We start from the raw sequence: 18720 nt of genomic DNA on the forward strand, positions 1-18720 counted from the left end.
ATACTTACATTCTTTACGCTTCACGAAGAATACTAATAATTTTTTGCATTAATACAAATTTTCTTATTTACACCAAATAGTTACAAAATGTCTTATTTTACAGTTCAATAAATCGTCTATTTTAAAATAATTTTAAGCCTACTAAAGTGTTTCTTTGTTTGAATAATTACAACACAGATTTAATCCAATAGAACTTTGAGAACTGTCACTCGGAATTCGCGGGAAATATCGCAAAAATGAGATGCGTCACTCAAAATTCACGGAGAATAAACTGAACACTTTATTCAAGAATTCCGTAAGGAGATTTACTTGGCAATAACCATTGCACGTCCTGTACGAAATATTTCGTCCGCGTCAACAGGTAGAGCGCGCTGTAAGTGCACCTGTTACGATGCGTGCAGTCGGCACACCGGTGCAACGACGACTAGGGACCAGGATGCAACGCAGTAGGGCTGGCCAAGGGCGGACCCGCGGGGTCCCCGGATCGCCTCCCATTGGCTATTCTCGAAATTCTATATTTGAGCTATAAATTGGTACACATTTCCATTTTAGTGAGTGATAACGTCATTTGTAATACAGAGTTCGATCGCAGTTTACAGTAGCTTTAATTACCAATCGGCGCGTGTTTTTTAGTTTATAACTTTTTGTAGACTGTAGTTAACAATAATACTATAAAACAAGGCAGACCTAGGACTTAAAGTTAGAAAAATTTAAGAGATTTCCACATGAAAGTTATGGAACCATAAGCGGAGAACACATGGAGAAATACCGTTTAAATAAACAATTTTATTTCACAGATACAGCTCGTCAGTTACGATTTTAAATCCCTGTTTAAAATGTTATTATCTCTATTATTAGCGAATACTTATTATATAGGTATTAATTCAGCAGAAAAGTAATATTTTACTAATTGTGTGGCTCTATTTTTAAAACATATTGTAATAATTATATGAAGCTGTGCTAGACTTTTATAAAAAAGCTTCGTTATAATTCCATAAACTACATTTAATTATAATTCAATAGAACTTTTAAAAGCATTATTCATATAATCATCATTATTGATTTTTTAAGTTTTATTGTGTGTGTTTGTAGTATTTTCAGTGTCCTTTTTATTCTTCTAACATACTATAACTATGCCAGTTCTGTCTGTTCGCTATTAACTCAACTACTTGCACGGATATTCATGTGGTTTTCACCGATAAGATAGTATGATTCCTGCGAAACGTTAAGGTGTATAATTTATAAGATTTTCCCGAACGAAGCCGGGCCGGGCGGCTAGCTATAACTATTAAATATATTAATATTCAATACGTATTGAATACTTTTTTATAATCAGTCCTGCTTTTATAATCTGGATTTGCTGCAAAAAAAGATTTTTAAGATTATAAATACGTATTTCTCAATTCTATAGTCTACTTGATTTACTCTTAATTAGAATTTTCCGTTAATGCACTGTTTTAATCGTCATGTGTGAACAATAGGTTAGAAGTACTGAAGCAGGATAAATATCCCGTAGAGATAAAATGCTAAACTTATGTAATTTTACTAATAAAATTACAAATAAAATTAATAAGACAAGTTCAAAAAATATTTCTTGTTTTTCCTTCATCGGCGAAAATTGCCGTAATTTGAGCAATAACAGTAGCATTTTTAAAAGAATAGAATAGGAAGAAGAATCTATTAAATAAAAGATAATCGCCTATTTTAAAATATATTTAGTATTTTATAATATTAAAAAAAAAGAAACCTAAAAAAAATATAAAATACTGAACATCCGAAAGGTCTAACGGTCCACCTTATTGTGTCCGCCATTAAAGTCTCGATTAAAGTTAATTGTCGATTCGTGAAATGTAGTTTTAAGACGTCAAATGTTGAAAATAAATAAGCTCAGTCTGATGTAAATAATTATTTGATCTGTGCTTAGTTGGCGTAAAATGCAGTTTAAGCAATTATAACAAAGCTTTGTATTGAAGACAGAGTTTCGTAGAGTTGCTACGCGATCTGCTACAACGAGCTACGAACTGGTACGAACATTTCGCTTTTAGCAACAACTAACTTACTCAATATAACTGTATCTACATGAACAAGGCTAATTATTTATTCATTGAAACAAAGGTCTGATATTGTTCTCCCTTATCTGAGCGTTTTCTCGGTTACTTCGGCGGCCGTTAAGCGGCGGAGCCCAGGGTCCGCTTTCCTACTTTTTCGTCTCCACTTCGCACGACGCCAGCATCAATAGTTGTCTAACCATTGGCATATGATGATGCATATGATCCTTGACGACAGCCAGCACTTCGTAGGGCCAGCCCAGGCGGGACAGGCACAACCAGACATTTGACATCACATTTCGGCAAAGTATTGTCATGTGACCTCCCGATAATTTTACCGAAATAATTTACACTCAAACATCTTACTTTGTTTATTTGAGTTACTGTAGTTATTAAAAGTGATTACACCTGTTTCTAAATATCTCTCTCCTAGTCTGTCTAATAAGTGATTTTAGCATTAGTTGCACGGACATCTTTGAGAATGTCCAATCAATCACCTGTTCCATAACATTGTAGCATCAGTCAGACTGAAAATAAAGAGAAAAGCCTGATGAAATATCTCATCATTCAAACTGGACAGATACTAACTACTAGCATATCCATACGTTCAGGTGAAATCCATTAATGTAATGTTTTCAATTGGATTGTTCAGAATTCGTGCGATGTCGTCGAATTCATATGAATGTTGTATCCCATGCTCATTAATCCAATTATTAAATTCGTATCCCTATAATATATCCTTTTATTTCAATCTGGAAAAAGATACGTAATGAAATAATTCATTCCGAAAAATATACGTTTCAATAGAAAAGGAAAATATCAAAACGAAAATGTTTATGAGAACAAAAGTAATTATTATATATCCAAAATAGATATTTTTAATAAATACTACAATGTACTAAAATATAATAAAAGCAGTTACTTTAAAAAAATATGTTTATGGATAGCAATCCATACTTTTTGGTATTTTTTTCTTCGGTGTAATAAAATTATGAACATTTGTATTGAGCTCGAGCAGACAAATTTTTGTTTTGAGTACTATTCGTAGACCCATAAATTAATAGAATGATCAGTGAAAAAACACTGTGATAATGACAATTCGAAGATATGATAGAAATAAATTTTTGGACTCGTCCAAACCAAAGCAGCGCGCGGGGCACTTCTAAATTTATGGTCCAAACGCTCCATACTAAATGACACGAACAACCATATCAACTACCCTATTGTGATGTGCCCAATAATGCCTGTATTCGGTGAGCAAGTAGAACACAAGTTATTCGAGCACAAGTAATTCAATGATATAACGGGCGTACAACATTTTGAACGCGGGGTCTATGGAACCTTGGCTGTAAAAGACTTGCATCATGCAACACTTCTGTATATCACCCAATGGACGTGAAACGCTTGCAAGTTGAACTTGCAAATGATTGATATACGCATGTCGTTTACTTCCACGTTTAACAATCGATATTATTATTTATAATGCTTTATTATTAGTTACAGTATTTAAGGCTATTTGGGAATATGGGTAAATTTATATGGCCTAATTAGATAGATTGATTTAACCCTAAAGAAAGTTCGAGACTTGGATACTAACTCAACGATACTATTTTTCATAACATCAAGAAACAGGTCAATAAAATAAAAAAAACATTTTCCATCGATGGGGGTCGAACCTGGGACCCCTATAGTTTGCAGTCCGTATACAGATTCACATGAAATACACTGATGACTTAGAAAACACAAGGGTAATTTTAATTCCAATATTCGCACCGGAGCAAACCCGCAGGGCGCGGTACACACATATGTAAAAGTATTAAGTTCAGCGGGAAGACACGGAAAAAGACGAGATCCCGGAAGTACGAAAGCTCCATGAAAGCTTTGCCAGCACGAATTCACTGTAGCATGCGTAAAGAGATAAAAGTGCTAGAATGAATTTCAGTCTGAGCATGTTATTTACACTGCTCCACTGGTGTGGCCGTATGTATACGCATGATCTTTTCGACTTTGTTTCATTAAATTTTCTACTTTTAAAAGTGTGTTAATTATCTTACACTACAAGGATTTACCTCCTTTACCGCTTCGTACCTATGCAATGTTTTTACCACACTTTACACAATGTTCTACCTATATCTGGCGAAATAAATGAATTGATTGATTCATTGATAGGTATTTTGTAATATCTTGTATATAGATGATATATAGGGAGTGTTTTACCACAGACTTATATATTAACCCCGTTTTCACAATAATATTTGTGAAAAATCGGCGCAAAATCTCAGCAACATTGTATATCATAATTATCTTTTACCATCCGCTTCGCCGAAGTGAATTTCCTTGAATAAATATAATAGAAATACGAAAATCGGAATTCGTTAGATAACCGGAAATATTGTCGTAAGTATTTTATTTCATTACTAGCGGCCCGCTCGGTCTTCGCTTGGGTAGAAAAAATAAATTATATCCCTAAACCTTTCTCAGGAATCACTCTAATCATTAGTGAAAACGGCATGAAAATCCGTGCAGTAGTTTTTGAGTTTATCGCAAACAGACAGACAGACGTGGTAGAGGTCTTTGTTTTATAACATGTAAGGATAAGGATATAGCATTTACATTTAACACGGCCGTTCACAATTACATTTTATATAGAGGGTGAATTGCTTAATCAATCGTTATTCATACATACGCCTCGTAAATATTAAAAAAATGCAATTACAAAATATTTTTCATGTAGCAAAATGTAGTTTATAAATAAATATATATATGTACAAATAACACAGATTGACCCCCAAAGTAAGTTCGAAACTTGTGTCATGGGACACCAACTCAACGATATTAACATTCAAAGTGGAAGCATTATTCAGAAATTAAACCTTCACAGGTCATATTTTTTCAAGTCATATTCTAAATTAAATAATTAGCATTTTTTTATTTACAGAACACAATCGTCTTATAATTTAGATACGTAAGGAAAATAAAATGTTTTTACACAAAAAAATTATGCTACAAACTACTAGCGTTTCAGAACAACTGCTGAAATGAAATGCCGAATATAGCTCATTTGAACAGTGGTCCACCTATCATGCCCGAAATTATAAATAATTTAATTTGTGGAATAATATAAATACTGGTCTTGCTGCGTGTGGTTTCGATCTTGATTAGGACCACTCCATAACCTCCCGTGTCATAAAGAGAGTGTCAGAAAGGACACACAGCCTAGGCAGCTGATAGGTAACAATAGCATTCCCAAGACGTCAGTTGTAAAATCAAAGCCAAAGCCAAATTTTTAACGCTAATATCAGGCTTCCGGGGTTCACAACCCGGAACGCAACCGGTAACAAGCAGAGATGAGAGAAAAGTATTGAACTTTTCGGCAAAATATAACTCACATTTCGATATGCTGCAACATGATATGATAAGTTTCCCCACCAATCCCTGTCCCAAGAGTCAGCGTAACGCGAAGCGCGCTTTTTTTTCATCGCAAACTTTTTGATTACGTAAGTACTTTGTTATATTACTGGGAAAATAATATTTGAAATGACAATATTAATAAGCCTACCGCTGATATGATATTGACCAAAATTAACCTAAATGGGTTTCGGCATTTCTTCTCAGCAGTGGTCAGTTTTCAGCTTTGTCAATCATATTTAATTGAAATTTTTGAATATCTGATTAAAGACTACGCTCCGATAATGCTTGCTCGTAGTCTCCAGTTTTATTTTTTTTAACTCAAACACAAAATTATTTATTGCAATAGTTATTGCAATTATTTTTTTAAAACGGCGCACATTGTTCGTATGATCAACCAGTTTCGATCGTAAAATTCGCGTCCGCCGCACGCCTTAACTCAGGACGTGAATTGAAGGTATTGTCTGAGCTTCACTGAAGCAAATAATGATCCCGTTCCTTGAAGAATTTCAGCAACAAGGTAACAGCGATGAAACGCCAGCTCATATCCGAACCCTGACAGCTATTGAATCTCAGTTTGAAAGCTGCAGCTAGACTCTGCTATGGCTTCAGCTCCCGTAATACGGAATATAACATTTATTAAATTCTGAGAAAGTTGTACAGTGAAGATTTAAATATGACCACAACAGTGAAAATGTTATCTCTCTCATTCTCGCGTGTTTCCGGTTGCATTGGGGGCTGTGTAACCGCGTAGCACGGGGTGAAAATTATACATAAAAAATGTTACTGTGTTACAGCTCGACTACCTATTTTTCTAGCGTAAAACGATTTGCTATTCACATTGAGACCCTAAAGTTTAACTGAATATAGAACAAATAAAACTCAATAAAGAGTTTACAAACAACCCCAATCCATACTTGCGGCTGCGGGTCCTACTCTCACATATTATTACAAAATGAGGCCACATTATTATTACAAAATTAACCATAAACAAGTAGGTAAATATGGTCAGTGCAGTGAAAACGAAATTTACTCCGACGATTCGCTTAGGCCCATGTTATTGGATTGAGTGATTGGCATGTATATTGAATGCCTGTGATGACCCCTTTGAACTTTGTGTACCTAATACTGTAACAAGGATCCAAGAACTAAAGATGATTATGGAGGTGTAAAACATTAATTTCATTAATTTCATAATTCTTCAAAAAAACATGTTCACATTCATGCCTTATTTAATATATACTAATATACCAACTTGTTTCCTGCAAGTATCGATACCTCCCATACATACCATTATTATATATACCATTATTATAAAGACTAAAGAGAAAATACTTACAAACTCATAATCTCACAAACGCGGTAAGCGTTAACGCTTACCGCGTTTGTGAGATTGTGAGTTTGTAGGTATGTTTGAGGCTGATAATCTCCGAAGCTACCAAACCGATTTCAAAAATTATTTCACCATTAGAAAGTTTCATTATCCAAGATTGATATAGGCTATATTTTGTCTCAAAATTCTCAAGGGAGCGAAGGCCCGGGCATCATCTAGTTTTAAAATACCTAAACAAATTCCTTGTTTTAAATAGTTCTCAAGAAACTAGGATACGAAACTATCCAGTTGGGTATCGTACAAACAAATAAAATATCTGGACAAACAACAGTGATTGAGTTAGCCCCAAAGTATGTTTCTAGGATACGGAATAACTAACTCAAAGATACTGTCACTACATATTATAAATCTTAGTCCTCTGCCGCATCTGTCTGTCTATTCGCAACAATTTTGAAGGATCAATCGCAACGATTTTCGTACGGTTTTTCACCAATACATACATAGTTAGTACATTGGTTTAGGTATAAGTATTTATTATATTTTACCCGTGTGAAGCTGGGACGGCAGCTGTATATTACAACAAGTACATATTATATAAAAATCTATCATTACTATAAATTATAACATTTATTTTGTTTTACAGTGTTAATTAAAGTCTGCTATCATTTTAACTTTTCGGTTTACAGTTCATGAAATGCAGTCCAGGGAGAGGCATTTGAACGAAAATCCGTCGACACCGTTTGAGCATGGACGGAGAATGGGCGGCAAAGTGCAAACGTTCGAGAGTATGGATGCGAAATATGCGAAATTAGCATTTCTCCATGTCTGCAACAGCCACATTCCGTCAGCACACCTCTCGCCGGCGACAGGGGGTAAATCTTCACTACTCGGTGGACTACGTATGCGTACAGATAGACACCACGGACGATTCGGGTGTAAAAGGTTTTATTATCCATTTTTAACTTGCATATCACATAATAATCTACTCTGTTGAAAAATGCGATTATAAAATATTTTTTACTGAAACATGAATTCATACCTGTCGGCCATCGGCTGTTATGACCCAACTATAAACTTTTCTAAACATGACCACGTTTAAAAGGCGGTTTTGTTCAATTATCCGCAGACCCCATATCACATATAATCCAGTAAAAAAAATATCACAATGTGTATCCGCCTCAGTGGGGATGAGATTAAAAGGTCCTAGGTTCGAGTCCTATACTATATTCGGCGAGGGAAAACATCGTGAGGAAACCTGCACATTTGGTGACACGCGTTAATATATAAGTCACTAGCTTTTGCCCACGTGATGTCCGTGAGGGAGCAGTTATTTTTTCGGAATGAAAGGTACCCATGTCCTTCTCTATACTTCAAATTTTCAAGAAGATTGGTTGACTAGATAGAGCGTGAAGAGGTAACAATCAAACAAACCTACTTTTGCATTTATAATATAGTTTATTGCCAAGTTTATGTCGGTACCTACCTATGTGGTCGTAAAAGTCATGTCACACACTTGAATAAAATCTGATATCAGTATTAGCAATAACACATTCGGAAAAACAAAAAAGAGTGAGGCGTAGCGGAAGGTGACAACAATATTTTTGCTTGTGTTATAAAGATTTGAATTTTTGTTTGTAACGAAAAAACTCAAAAACTACTGGACCTATTTTGATGAAATCTGGCACAGAGGCAGACAAAACCCTCAGGAGTAATATAGGCTACTTTATTCATTATGGTTATACCAGAGCGACCGCCCCTACGGAATGCTAACATTAGTTATACATATTGAGAATCACCAAGAAATTCCAAGATGTTTACAACAGAATGTTCAAACATTGTTTGTAGTGACTCCGATCGATTTCTGGCAATAGCTGGTCTCCTAATGACGAGACGGCCCAGCAAAGCATTACGTCACCTCGCCGCAGCTTGTACACGGAGACAGCGAGATGCCAACGCCACGGTAATCTATCCAACGCTACGTTTATCTCATTAATCGTGGAGCAATTATTTTCACATCACAGTTTAATGATACCGAATTTGTCTATCTGTTTGTAATAACTATCTTGTACGAAAATTTGTTCGTGTTAATATTAACACAAAAAAGATGCATGTAGGTACAACGGCGGATTTATTATATGAAGGAGATCCCTTATAGTAAACCGGGCGGCAACAGCCACGGCACTTAGTTGGAAGTAATAGCTTACACGACAAAGAAGAAAACAAATGTGTTACTCTATAACAAATATTGATATGACATCATAGAAAAATATATTCGCGTTCGGTGTTAAGGTTTTTAGTGTTTAGTGGGATGACGATAATGATAAAAAAAGGTTAGGCAAAATGGACGCGATTTTTTTTATAGATCCGCTGGCTCATCTACTACATACATACTCGTATTTCTACATAATACTTAAATTTCAACTACTTACTGAGGTAATATGGACAACAGTAGAACAAACTACACAGTTTTGAAAAACAACTTCAAAATCCAACATGATATTTATATTTTATATTGATATACATATTACATATCACACATACTTCATTAAATCTAAATAACAAGAAAAAAATCATTACCGGGATTTTTTATAAGGATTCTTTATAATGTAGTTTATTAGGGGTCATTATTTACTCTTTTTAGATAAAAAATACTAGATTCCTTCAATAATCTGTTACAATCTACATCAAAATCTTGGATTAGTATAAGTTATCGCTTTAACAAGGTAGTTGTGGGCTTCTATCGCTATAAGTTAGGTAATAATACACACTCATTTTCGATTATGCAAAACCTACAAACATCATATTAAAAAAATACAAAATATAGTTTTGTAACAGTTTATTCATCTACAAATTATTACGAACCCTCAAAACGACTTTAGTTGAAATTGTGGTTGAATTAAAGCATCGGTGGAATTTAATTACAGACTAGACTCTTAGCAACACGCGGTTGAGCGGCAGCCGACTGATAGTGGTAACAAGATGCAAAGGGGCACAGAAAATAACTTATTCGAATTGACTTTGTGACAATAAGAACAAAAATGTTTTTTATTTTGTTCTATTGATCCTTTGGAACCTTGCTCATTCATTACTCTAACCGAGTTCCAACTTGTGTTTAAAAATCGATCTCATAATCACAAATTGTCGACAACTATCTTGTCAAATCTTCAGAGGCAATCAGATTACGGTCTGATAAAAGATCTGCGAAAAATATCACGGTCTGTCTTCAGAAATGTTGAGAAATATTGTTGTCATTCAAACGGAGCTCAAAAGGACAAGCAATCATTTTTGTATTATACTATAGTGTATGTGTTATAGTGATAGTCCACATTGAAGTCAAGGGGGGATTTGCTGTGACTTATATTGACAACACATTTAAATTTAAATAAATAAAATCTTTATTTATCACAGTTTTTAGCCGACTGCAAAGGGTATTGTTTTTCGCGCATATCTTGTATGTATGTAAAATTCTTTATTACATCAATCTCCAAAACCACTGAACAGCCTCCTCTCTCAGTTTTCCGGCTAGCTAATATTTGAACTGCAAAAAATGCATATGGCAGTCTTCAAACACTATTTCTAACACTACAGACGAGGATTTTGTATTTAACTGGAATTACTGTGCACTTGCGAGGTAAACTGATTAGTTTCAACGAGTCGCAAGTAAAACTCCACATTTCCTTTGAAGATACACATACGGCACAGGCACAGAGAAATATATTTTATGATGGCGGTTGTGAAATGATTGCAGTAACAGAATTGCGTTTGAACGTTGTCCGGAAGAGGACAAATCTCTAAAAAGACGGGAAGATCGCAAATCGGAATGGCATTTTAAATTTTGCTTAATATTCCTTGGCTCATTTTAGTTTTTATTGAAATCGACTAAAACAACTTTTGTAAAATAAACATTGTATTTCTCAGAAAGCAATTTACTTTGTCAATATTATTGAATATACCATAAATAAAAGAAATGAATATACCGTTCATACAAAAAAATCATAAATTAGATAAGCTCAATGCTAAAAACTCAATGCAATAAATTTATAACAATACTAGCTGCGCCCCGGGGCTTCGCTCCCGTAGAAATTTGGTGATAAAAAATAATAGCCTATGTGTTATATTATATTCTACCCGTGTACCAAATTTCATAACAATAGGTCCAGTAGATTTTGCGTTACACATACATCCTCACAATTTTTCGCATTAATAATATTAGTAGTATAAGTGGGTACATTGAGATACAAATGGGTATGTTTCGAAGTTTTCGACCTACTGTTGTCAGAGAGATCTTGTTGCATTCAACGCGTGACAAATAATCTGATCCTTGCAGTATACCAGCAGCCGATTTTGGGTGCACCATTTGGTCATGCTAATCGTAATAATGCAGTGTAATAGAAACTGAAGCGACGTGGAAAGTTTCAACTCTGTAGAACAAGCAGAAGTAGGAGAAATTTAAGAAGATTTGATTACAGACAAACAAACAAATGAAACTAAATAAAAACCACATTCATTGGAACTTCAATCCTTGCCGAATAGATTTCGGAGAAATAATAAACTAGCTGCACTCGAGACCTCAATGGAGGCTGTCTACATTCATGGTTTCGTAAAAAGCAAAGTGTGTTGTATCTGTGTGCACCAGCCACAGAAGATTGTGCCGCTAATTAGAAGTGAAGTCTCAATCGTCCATTCACTTTCAATTGCCATAGACAAGAAGTAAATTACTTTTCTTTTCCTTAATTATTTTTTCACGACCGCGCAAAAAATCCACATTGGGCCCGCGGGATGGGTACTTCTTACACATTCATATCCAGAAGACCAGTGACCAGCGGTGACGATTATGGCTGATGATGAGGTTTGTGGTTGATGTTTTCAGGGGTCATGTTTGTGTTGTTGTGTAAAGTATCATTAGATTGCTTTGAGTAGAAAAAATAAAAACATTTCGATCCTAAGGTAGTTATGACAGATTTTTTTTAATTGTTTTCAATTTTAATTTGTTATAAGTAATATGCCTAAATATTACTTATTATTAATTATTTTAATGTGGATTTATAACAAATTAAAATTCAAATAATGTGAAATATCCAGGAATTAAAAGAATATTTTCAACATTATATCTTCCTTAAACCTTACATATTATAAAACAAAACATTGCGGTTTTAACCAATAGATATTGTTTCCGGAGAACCGTTTAGATGTATAATTTATTTGGTTTTGCCCGAGCGTAGCCGGGACGGGCCGCTAGTTTAAATAATAATAGCAAAACAAGAATATCCTCTTTAAAACATATAGTTTGAAATGTTCAACAATTTATTGTTAATCTTAAATATTTGAAAACTAGTACATAATAACGCTGCGCTCGATTCAATTCTAATCTTCTTGACATGTCGCGCTAAACACAAACGCTCTAGGTATATGACTTTATTATAAAATAAATATTACCTACTATTATATTTTTCTTTTTATTGATCTACCTATATCGTAACAATATTGATAGCATTTTATTATTACATTGTTTACATTAGCATATATTTCAAGTTGAAAAATAAAATGTCAATTTAATCGTTAAAAATGAAATCTCAAAAATAGAATTCAATTTTTAACTGTTTATTTTTTTGAAAATTAGTGAAATGAGCGTTTTTTTTTCTTTTTCAATATAATGATTATAAAATACTAGATTTTTTTGCCATTGCAAGTGCAATTCTTTATTAACCAGTATAGGACCATTTGGAATGGAAATGACGTCACGTGTCATAGGATAAATAAACTTAGGTACTATAAAAAAAATATACATCGACTGGCAACACAACAACACAATAGGTACAAAAATGTTATACAACCAACAGCTGCAAATTGTACCTCCGGGGCAACTGGTAAATATTAAAGTAGCAAATGGTATGTACGCAAAAAGAAATAGTAGGTATGTTAGTTTAGTGAACCTTTAAGAAAAATTCGCAAGAAATCATGTAGGTAAAAAAAGGTTCTTGTCGATGAAAATCGTCAATGGTTCAACTCAAAGTTTGGCTTCTTTCATAGATTTCAGAACACTTGTCTGAATCAACAATACAAACCTACACTAAAACCAACAAAATAGTAATGATGGGCCATGACAGACTTTCTGCTCGACAAAAAAATTGCGCGATAATGTCAATTTTTTTTGTCGAACTAAATATTTTTTGTTTTGATGTTGACAATGTAGAAATAGTACTTAATTTCTTAGGTTTCAATCAGTAGCAATAGATACCGGAAAATTAGTTGGTAAGGAGACACTTTGTATGAAATGGCGCTGACGCTGTCCAAGATGTGTTTAAGAAAACCAGTCCTTGATGACAGAGCAGGAGAAGCCGCTATGAATTTATTTACATGGCGATGTACAATAAAACACAGAATGGTGCACTGAAAATGGATTCAGAACCGTTCATAAGTTGGCTGGAGCTACATAGGCTATTTAATGAAACTGAGGACAAAGCCTACAGCTGGAGTTTTTTTTAGTTTGAAACGTGTGAAAGAAGATGATATTTACACCCAAATGTCCGAACTGAAAAAACTATGGTCTGAATTAAAAACAGTCTTTAGAACAGATAATATGGCTAAGCTCCCAGAATTGTTTCCCATAAGTAAAGTCCTACACTTACACACACTGGATGATCAGTGCTTCAACTTTAAATCAAGCTGGCTAATGGTAAAACAAACCAAAAAGGCTATCGATAGTTTGACAAGTCATCTTTGGGCTTTTAAAAGAGATTATGGTGGTCAAGACATACCTAAAAGGATCTGATTCGCAAATTCGTACTATCAAGTTAATTTTTAATACTAATGCGATTAGAGACCACTGAAAGACCAGTGAGAGACCAGGGGGCTTACTGTCATCTTACGCGATCCACTTTACGACCTAAACTAACCTGAATCGCAAATTCGTACCATCGACTTCATTTTTTGTATGAATGCGATTCATTTTAGGTTGCTAAATTGAACTGAGTTGCATTGGAATCGTTCTGTAAAAGTTGATAGGTGTGCAGTTCCTAAATTAAACTACATTAAAATCGTTAAGCTGCTGTTTTGAAAAATCAAACTTGTACATGTCTATGTAAAGCAGATTTTATATTTTTATTGGAAATAACACCTATTTTGTATTACCAGTAGTATTTTAAATCATTCTATATTTTATAGACCACATTCACGAAGCAGAAATCTTATCTAGGTATTATGCGAATAAAGGAAATATTTATGGAAAATATTGTTGGGTAACAAGGAGTGAAACCGTGGCGTACAGTTAGTATATAGTTATCGTTTATATTATAGAAATCCTGTCTTGTAATGCTCAAATTCGGCCAAATTAGGTATCATCGTCATCCATTTCAAATAAGTACCTACTATTACGACCGGCAAAGAAAACCGGATCCAAAAAAATATGTAAATTCAAAAAATTATATTCAAATGAGAGCAAGTTAACGTTGCGGCGCCTCGACACTATAAACATTTCCCTGAATTAATAATAACCACCACAATTTCAACCCTCGAGAGCACGAGGTTACAACTGGCACGCACGCGTTAATAAACACGCGCGAATAACAAGGTCAACGCGAGCCCGCGCGATTCAAATTCAAACTTGGAATTGTGAGTAGGAAACAAAATGGCCGACTTCCTTTGAGGTAATGTGTTGCAGGAGAACAATGTAGACTTACCTGAGGTTCACGGCGCCTCCATGAGTTAACAGGTGGCCCTTGCAACAAGTCGCGCTGAGCGCGCCACAGGTCGCGAGCGTGCGGCGTGGTCGACGGTCCGGCGGTGACACGCGGACGGCGCGCCACGGACGCAAGCGCGACACTTCTTCCCCTCCCCCCATCGATTTTCTATACTCCGTCTAAGGCGCGGTATTTACTAATGCAGAGAACTGCCGGTTTTGCTTCCCCTTCATAACACTTTTCTCTAATTTAGAGGAAACTGCCTGAGCGGCATCGGGTCGGTGCCAAGCCGGATCGTTCCGTAATCGAATTCCGATAGTAGCAGTCGCCGCAGCGCCACGTGGCGGCTCACTTTACCGGTCACGCCGCATTCTAGTGGACGCAAACTTTATGCAAACTTATACAACCTAACTTTTGACTCGGAAACTTACCTAATTCAACAAATAGTATTCCGAGAATATTTTTCTTTTACTTGGACAAAAGTGTAGTTAAAATACTGTGAGATGTATCTAACGATAACATGCTATACCTTACTACTTACAATATTAAATAATCTAACCCAAAGCCTGAAAATATCTTCAGAGATTGTAGTATTGAAATAACATATAATAACAATCTACTTAAAACATTCTTACACTTAAAATGTATTTATTTTATCTAGGTACCTACAAAAAGTATATCAGTGAATGTGCCAGATTAGGCACATTACTAGGACCGTTAAAAAAGGAAAAACTTGGTCATTATGGCAGAAGTATATTATTATCTAAAATCTTTGATATTATTGATCTAACACAATTTGTCTTCGTTTATACTTTTCAGACGTTTGATTAGCCATTTGACGTGGTTGACAAAATCCACACTGTCACAAGTCACAATGAACATTTTTGTATAGTTTTTCTTTATAAAATTTAGAAATGACCTCTAATCGTAATAACCCGGCTCCATTCGGCGCATCGGTGAAGCGTTTTGGAAAAATCACAGTTCATCCTAACTTGGATCCGAGTGGACTCTACACTATCAGGCCTCGGGCGTGTGACCCTTGCCGCTACCATCCGATATCCATTCATAAAGTATTCGAAGTTAACAAAAATAGGAAATCTGAGAAAGATCCATGGAGGTACAAGAAAGAACTAGAAGAGTGGGCCAAAAACCTTGGTTATAGGAATCAGAAAATATTAGCAAAAAGAAGATGGGAGCAGTCTGTGCTTGGGCCAGCCTGGCATTCAGTTCCCCAAATGCCAAAATACGAGGCCGCATGCAAAAACGTCGGTTTCGGCAGAACCCCGCGAACTAGACCTTCGAAGGTTAGTTACCCTGGACCGGGTACTTACTACCACGCAGTTCCATTCAAAGCTCCCTATGGACCACATTCGACTAGACCTACTTTCGAGAGGGAAGAACCATGTCGTTTTCCAGACAGGTGTCCGAGGTGGTCATTAGCCCCTGATCGCTATATAATAGTTGACAAGGAGAGTATAGAGCAGAAATCACACAAGCTGGTGTCTAGACGAGGTCCCTACGACCTTTTCACTGGAAGACGAGACGGCACTATAAAGAATCACTTTAACACATCGCTGAAGGTCTCTGCGGCTACATGGCCACTGGCGCTAAAAGGTTCTTTCGAAAAATACAAGAAGAGTCACTTCGGTAGGTTGAACAAGACCAATAGAAGTAAGCCGTACAGAGGTCGTAGCGCTCTGGTCGATATATCGATGTGCGTGAAACGGCCGGACGAGCCGGGTCCAGCGCACCTCAACATCGACAAGCCGAAAGTGTTCAAGCAGTATAAGTACGGCTTTAACAGTTCGTATGACAAGGGTCCAGGGTACCAGCGAGTGATAGTGTGGCCGGGCACGGGCCGGTACAACATAAAGAAGCTGACCTGCGGCATCTTGGGCCAGGGCCACAAGCATGTTTTCCTGAGCAAAATCGGCAGAACTATCGGCGCTGTTATCCCTGAACCCATGAATTCTTTCTAAGGTATGCATGTAATTCGTGTATCAGTAATATTTTTTGAATTTAATTTGGATTGTCTTTACAGTTTTTTATTAAGTGTATTTACCAAACATTGTAGTGAATAAAGGGTTGCATTAAAAAATTTCCTGATCATTACATCGATCGTATAACTTTTGACTGTACTCTTGAGGCCTACGAAGCATGAATATCCGATACAAACCTAATACCAAAATAATATTTTTGGTTTGGTGATACCAAGGAGATCAAAAATACCCAAAAAATATTTGGATATTTTTATTTCGATAATTTATTTTTTTGTCAATGCCCAGCAGTGGACTTCCTGTAATTTAATGATGAAATTTTGAATCCATTTTAACATTAGCAATATCCCAAGACACAAATCGCAGGATCTTCAAGATTGATTTTAGAGGACGAGATATAAAATATATACAAAAGCTATAAAGTAAAACATTTTAAACTTAATCATCTTACATTAGTTTGAAGTCCGCAGTTATTAATTCAGCGTATACCTGTGAATCAATAGCCGAGTATGACCGGACCCGCACTGCTTTTGCAGGAGCGACCATACGTCCATACTATCCGTACGCTAAGTACCCTTTAAGAGGTAGTTCGTTCATTTACCCCGCAACATATTCGCGGCGATATGCAGGCAACACGCTGTGTACGTTGCTTACTCTTGTTTTTTTTTAATACATACATAAATGTATTTGGAAAACTAACGAAGTACTAGTTTAGAGCAATCTTGCGTAGGTGTATATACAGTGTACACTATACATCGCGAGGGAAGCTCAATTGAAGCGTGCGGTAAGCAAGACCGCTAGCGGTGTCGTCCAAATGAGACTACACTTCGTTTTTTCTTATAAGTCTTACTTCAGGTTTTTTTATTTTGTTGAAAATAAATATCTGTCTAAACCTATAACATACAAAGTTAAACGTCCTGTTTGCGTCGGGTTAAATTCGCTATATGACATCTACTATAATATTAACTGGACTTATACTACTTAATTATGGTATTTAAATATCTTTGCAATAGAGAATTAAAATAAAACAACTAATATTTTTAATGGCCGTTTTTATTTGAGGAACAAAGCTAAAGGCTTTAAATATATCAACGATTTTATTAATTTCCATCACTTTTCAACATTTTACATACAAAGACACTGATAGTGTATACAATTTTAGTTTTGCTCCCCAAGGTATCCATTATTCATTTATTGTAATGTTCCAATAAGACAGAACAGTTACTACAATTATATACTTTTCATTACATAATGACTATGTGTAGTACATTTGGAATACCTTTGATTTTACTTTGAAATACTAGAAAAATAAACGTCACTATCCAAATGAAACTACACATTAAAAGCTGATACATACATCATTAAAATTATTATATACAGACTCAACTAAAATCACAAGCAAAAGATCGTAGCAGCCATTTAAGAAAATATAATAAATATATAACATCATGCAATCAATGGTCGAACCAAAAGAAAGAGAAATAAGAAGTTACTAAAAACCACTGGGAGATTTGATACGTATTAATAGTAAACAATAATATCAAACAACAAAGGTATCATATCCGAAAATAGACATACAATGCTATAAAGCTTGTGGCGTTGTTTTTATATTTAAAACTTCAAAAATAATGTTAAATATTGAAGGCACCTATATAAATCTAGACTTATTTTAATGTCGATTTTTTTTTCAAATATACTGAATCTGTAATATACTGCAATGATTAATGACCATCTAGGGCCAATGTTATTGAATAAACATCTATTAGACACCACGTTGCGCCTCTTCTTCTTTACCACCACTATGAAAATCGGCAAGAAACTTTAATTTTTTTAAGTTAACTTTTGACATTAATAGGTTTTATAGTACATTCAATATCACTACATAGTATAAAACAAAGTCGCTTTCCGCTTTCTGTCTGTCCCTATGTAAGATCTATAAAAAATATACGTAACGGATTTTCATGAGTTTTTTTTAATAGATGAATATTATGGTTTTACCCGAGCGAAGCCGGGACGGACCGCTAGTTGAAAATAAATAAATTCATGTCAACCATTAAGTACTACTGGAATGGAGAGGCCATTGCTAGGCTTAGCCCTCCGATAAAACAAAAGTAAAACGGACGCGTCGTCAAGCTTGCACGGGCAATAAAACTACATGGACTCTGATTCCTAGCCAGATCAACGCGACCGCGCGTGTGTGTAGCCACACTGTCACGCCGCGTTATTTAGTTTTGCCATATTTGTTTTAAAACACA

At 35.3% G+C, this 18720-nt stretch overlaps 2 protein-coding genes across 2 annotated transcripts in view; one reads left to right on the forward strand and one right to left on the reverse strand.

Moving 5' to 3' along the window:
• The window catches only part of LOC128683295 (protein escargot-like), a 62129-nt gene extending 47560 nt beyond the window's left edge, over positions 1 to 14569 (reverse strand). The window contains exon 1 of the mRNA XM_053768750.2: positions 14469 to 14569. The gene's annotated coding sequence lies outside the window, so the exon portion shown is untranslated. The remainder of the gene's footprint in view (positions 1 to 14468) is intronic.
• A 719-nt stretch (positions 14570 to 15288) lies between these two features.
• LOC128682847 (ciliary microtubule-associated protein 2-like) lies at positions 15289 to 16568 on the forward strand. The gene has a single exon (XM_053767781.2). It carries the CDS (start codon positions 15383 to 15385, stop codon positions 16445 to 16447), a length of 1065 nt encoding a protein of 354 aa, XP_053623756.1. The 5' UTR covers positions 15289 to 15382; the 3' UTR covers positions 16448 to 16568.
• The last annotated feature ends 2152 nt before the right edge of the window (positions 16569 to 18720 follow it).

This window comes from Plodia interpunctella, chromosome Z (genome assembly GCF_027563975.2).
Source record: "Plodia interpunctella isolate USDA-ARS_2022_Savannah chromosome Z, ilPloInte3.2, whole genome shotgun sequence".
Classification (NCBI taxonomy): domain Eukaryota; kingdom Metazoa; phylum Arthropoda; class Insecta; order Lepidoptera; family Pyralidae; genus Plodia; species Plodia interpunctella.